The following is a 4,188-nucleotide window of genomic DNA, read 5'->3' as shown; positions in this document are numbered from 1 at the left end:
TATATGATACTATCTATGATACTTTCATTACAACCAGCCTTAAAACATCTTCAACCATCGCCTTATATTAAGATGTAAAAAGTGGTTCAAGTAAAATTTAAGATATCAAAAATTAGATTTTAAGGCATCAGAAAACATTCATATCCAACAGCTGCCCTAAAGTACATTAAGTCTGTCTTTTTATGGATGTCTATTTGCGATAGTTGTAGTGTTTTGAGCACGAAGTGATGTAAAACAACAATTTGCGGCAGCTGCGTGTCCTATTTAAGATAGCTGTTCTGCTCTCGTGGTCTGGCGTCGCCCTAAAAATTTGCGGCAGCCACGTGACCGCTGTATATTTGCAGCCCTTAGTGTTAAATTTTAGTGCTGTCAAAATAAGTAGAACAAACTTTATAAATAGCGGCAGTAATTGCGTTTTTAAGCTACAAAGTGAGGGAGCAGTACTGGAGTGCAGTGTTTCGATGTCTTGATTCATCTTCATCCGGTCAGAAGAAAAATCAGAATAAATACTAAAAAAATCTCAAAAAAAATCTCATGATATATAAGTACTTGCGTGAGGTCCACTTTAATTTTCTGTTCATTTGTACATATGAGCAGCTCGGATCAAAACAATACATAAACAGTAAACCTTTTTCGAAACCCTGAATTTATCTCTTTTTACCGAGAGCTGCCCAGAAATCCAAATGATTGAAAATTAAAACGGACCTCACACATCAAATTATCTTTCATGCAAAATAATAGGATTCTTTGTCTTTTTATATTTGTTTTGATTTTTTATTCAACACGGGTACAGATGGACCTGGGCTCTTTGTGTTTTTTTATCTGGAAACATCTGCGAAGTGATGATACGAGTTCACACTTTGCTTCCCTGCTTCCCCATATTCGAAGAAAGAAGAGAATAGATGGCTATGAGTACAAACACAGGCAACATGCATAACGGCAATGAGGCGAGAAGAATGTGGTTGCGTAGGATAAGACCAGTGCGATACGTTTATTATTTTCATACAGAACTTGTTTTTTCTAGCTGCGCAAATGCAACATAGTTTGACACTGTAAGGTAGAGCAAACATGATTCTCATATATCAAGTGGCGTTGCAAGAATCGGAACCTTCAATTTATAAGGTAAGAAAACCCTTAAAATTCCTAGCTTCTACATGTTTTCCAGTATGCAGCATGTTTTGTAAAGATACTTTCATCACTTTCCCGCAAAGGGACCCCATTCAACAATGTCAAATAGAGATGAGCATGCGCCGAACTAAATGCCACCCAAAAGGAACGCATTCCTTTTCTTTACTGTAAAAGAGGAACACAAGCTAAATCTTAGCTTATCCCAAACATATACTGTATATCATATCAGGTTACTTGTAGCAAGCACAATTTCTGAGTCACTCTGGTTTGGGACAGTATAATAGTAGCTTGAATACACATGTCCAGGCACAAGGCTTATTGAGTCAACAGACAAGACATGGGGGCATTTGCATCCCATATTATCCCAAGGTGCTTGCACTCCAAACCTGAAGCATACTTTCATATCAGTTCTTCCTGCCTTCGCAGAGGATGAAGTGGTACCCGTGCCTAAATAGGAACGAACAGACATTGTGTAAGTATGTGGATTGATAAAAATCTAAAGGAGCAAACATCTTCAGGTAATAATCCAGGCTAGGATCTGAAGTATTAGTCCAAACGAGCATTAGTCCAAAAGGGCATTGCCAAACAGATCAGGAATGAGCCATAGACACTACTATCTATAAGTCATGTACGGAAGAGAAACGGTGATAGTTCACATACGTAGACTTGAATGGTGCACTAGTAGCTCCCACGGGTGTGTTGAACGCAACCTCCTGGAAAGGACCAGCCATTTTACCACGTGGGAACCATCCAAGATCCCCACCTTTCTTTCCTGACGGGCATTCAGAGAATTCTTGGGCTACCTGCAGTATCAGACCAACAGCTATGTAAGTCAAATGAAATATTATTCGTGGTGTTTAATAGCGTACGGAATACAGCATACAGTCTGCAGGCAACAAGTTTAAGAATTGTACTGTACACAGCAGAATATTAATTTGAAAATAAGGGTAAATTTTCCAGGTAGATAGATTTCCGTTTGATGTCCTGTACATAACTGGACCAGATAGCAGTCACAGGCATGTCCTTAGTAATTCACAAACCTCACAGAAGGTGCACTCAAAACTATGACAGCACCTGACACTAAGCAGACTTAATCCATTAGCATTTACCAATTGTAGAATTTACAGGCAATGCATGTGAGTACTGCCTCTGTTTCTAAATATAAGAAGTTTTTGCAGTTCAATTTAAACTCTTATATTTAGGAACAGAGGGCGTATATTACTAGATATCTTAGCCTGCCAATTTTCAATTTTCAAAAAACCAATTTGCTTACAGACAGTATTACAAAGTATTATCTGAGAAAAAAAGAGAGAATTTGTTGGTTATACTCATTTCTTAATGAGTACAGCACGATCCTGACTTAATAGAAGTTCTCAAGATCTCTGGCATAATACTTTGGTTGATGATCAGGCCTATCACCACTAGGCATTACTAATCATATATGTCAGTTCTTGAACCATGCCTGAACATTTTTTGCTATCAGTACCTTTTGCCCCATCAAGGCGTCGACTTTAATCACATAGCCCAATCTCAGGCTACAATATCAACATGCAACAGGATTGAAAGTAAGAATTGTTTTACTCGATTCACATAAGAACTATTGGTGCTTCTCAATAGATGACGAAATTACTAAACTAGCGCACAGGTCATATGAATTCAACGCAGGTGACAATGCATCCAACTTTCAGGCCATGGCCGAAGGAGTTAGAACCATACATGAAATAGAACATGTAACACATTTTGTGGATTGTGTTTCTAACTGCAGCAGAAGAACGCCTATGGTCCAGGAGGTAAAGTACAGGTAAATCATAGAGCCCTGTATGATATCTCGTTAACAAAAGCAGGTGAAAAAAGTGTGCGGCATGCAAATTGCAGACAGTGAAATTCCACCGATAAAAATTCCTGACTAATCTAAAGCATCTTCCTTCAAGCATACTACATTAGTTTAAAAGGCGAGACGGATTCACGAGGGCTTGTCGGTCCACCGCTTACCTTGGCAAACTCAGCGGGAGGGACCTTGTCCCCGTTGTCCAACCAGCCTTCCTGCAGCTTCTTGTACGCGTCATTGATCTTCCCCTGCTTCTCGCACAACACGTGCCTAGCTGCAAACACAGGACAACAGCGCAACAGTTACCACAAATAAGGACATGATTATAAAACAACATACAAATCTAATCTCAACCTAATTTCTAAAACGAAGCATCGTAGGCGAATCTATCAACACCGCACCCCCCCCCCCCCCCCCCCCCGGCGCCCTTCACAACCCTAAGATTTCTCATCCTAATCTCGTGGGATCGGCAGTTCGGATCCGTGATACCTTTGACGAAGGTGCAGGTGCCGAGGTCGTCGCCTCCCTTGCCGCCCTTGCCCTTGCCCTTGCCTCCCTTGCCGCCTCCGGCGTCGTCGGAGGAGCCGGCCGCCTGCTTGCCCTTCCCCTTGGCCTCCTTCCCCTTCCCGTCCTTTCCCATCCGCGCTGGTCGAGCGGGCGCGAGAGCCGAGAGAGAGGTCTTGGTTAGACGCGAAAACCCTAGCTAGCTACACTGATGATTGAGTCAAGATTGAGATGAGAAGAAGGTGAGGCGAGGAAGACGAGACCAAACCTCGCCAGATGGGCCGGACGGACCGGCCTGGGCTAAAGCCTGCCTCACGCCAGCTCCACGGGCCTGGGCCTTGGGCTAAAGCGTGCCTCGCGTGGGGTTAAACGGTCAACCTAAATGGACTTGACTACTAACTTGTTGGCAAACAGAATCGCTAATTAAAGAGTACACCGTTTATTCACGAGGTGCATCTCACTCTGATCATAGACCTTTGCTACCTGACACAGAATACTATGATGGATAGCAGCTGAAGAAAAGGAGTGGAGGTCTGAAATTTGAAGCTAGGTGGCTTCAAGAAAGCATGGTAGAGGAAATAGTAAAGTCAGCGTGGGAACGTGCAAAACTTAGAGGCATTGGCCCTTTTTTGACTGACAGAACGCGAGCTGTACATGCTGACCTCCATACTTGGGATCGAGATACTTTGAGAGGACCAAAGAAACGAATTAAGAAGCTTAATTTTGAG

The 4,188-nt window shown here is 42.3% G+C and overlaps 1 protein-coding gene across 1 annotated transcript; it reads right to left on the bottom strand.

Annotated features, from left to right (window-relative positions):
• Nucleotides 1–1,260: 1,260 nt before the first annotated feature.
• Nucleotides 1,261–3,689, bottom strand: LOC123398333 (peptidyl-prolyl cis-trans isomerase NIMA-interacting 4). Its single transcript, XM_045092812.1, has 4 exons — nt 3,446–3,689; nt 3,121–3,230; nt 1,789–1,931; nt 1,261–1,575 (listed from the first exon to the last, which is right to left on the bottom strand). The coding sequence occupies exons 1-4, from the start codon at nt 3,594–3,596 to the stop codon at nt 1,533–1,535; spliced, it is 447 nt and encodes a 148-aa protein (XP_044948747.1). The 5' UTR covers nt 3,597–3,689; the 3' UTR covers nt 1,261–1,532.
• Nucleotides 3,690–4,188: the final 499 nt, after the last annotated feature.

Source organism: Hordeum vulgare, chromosome 5H, assembly GCF_904849725.1.
Source record: "Hordeum vulgare subsp. vulgare chromosome 5H, MorexV3_pseudomolecules_assembly, whole genome shotgun sequence".
Classification (NCBI taxonomy): domain Eukaryota; kingdom Viridiplantae; phylum Streptophyta; class Magnoliopsida; order Poales; family Poaceae; genus Hordeum; species Hordeum vulgare.
This window is presented reverse-complemented; position numbering and strand designations above follow the sequence as displayed.

What these genes read in the sequence shown, in the direction of transcription:
- LOC123398333 (XM_045092812.1), bottom strand. Translation starts at nt 3,596, where the DNA reads ATGGGAAAGGACGGGAAGGGGAAGGAGGCCAAGGGGAAGGGCAAGCAG. An exon ending in CTCCCGCTGAGTTTGCCAAG is followed by an intron (nt 1,932 to 3,120) that starts GTAAGCGGTGGA and finishes CTGATACTGCAG; the next exon opens with GTAGCCCAAGAATTCTCTGA. An exon ending in AGTGCACCATTCAAGTCTAC is followed by an intron (nt 1,576 to 1,788) that starts GTATGTGAACTA and finishes GTTCCTATTTAG; the next exon opens with GCACGGGTACCACTTCATCC.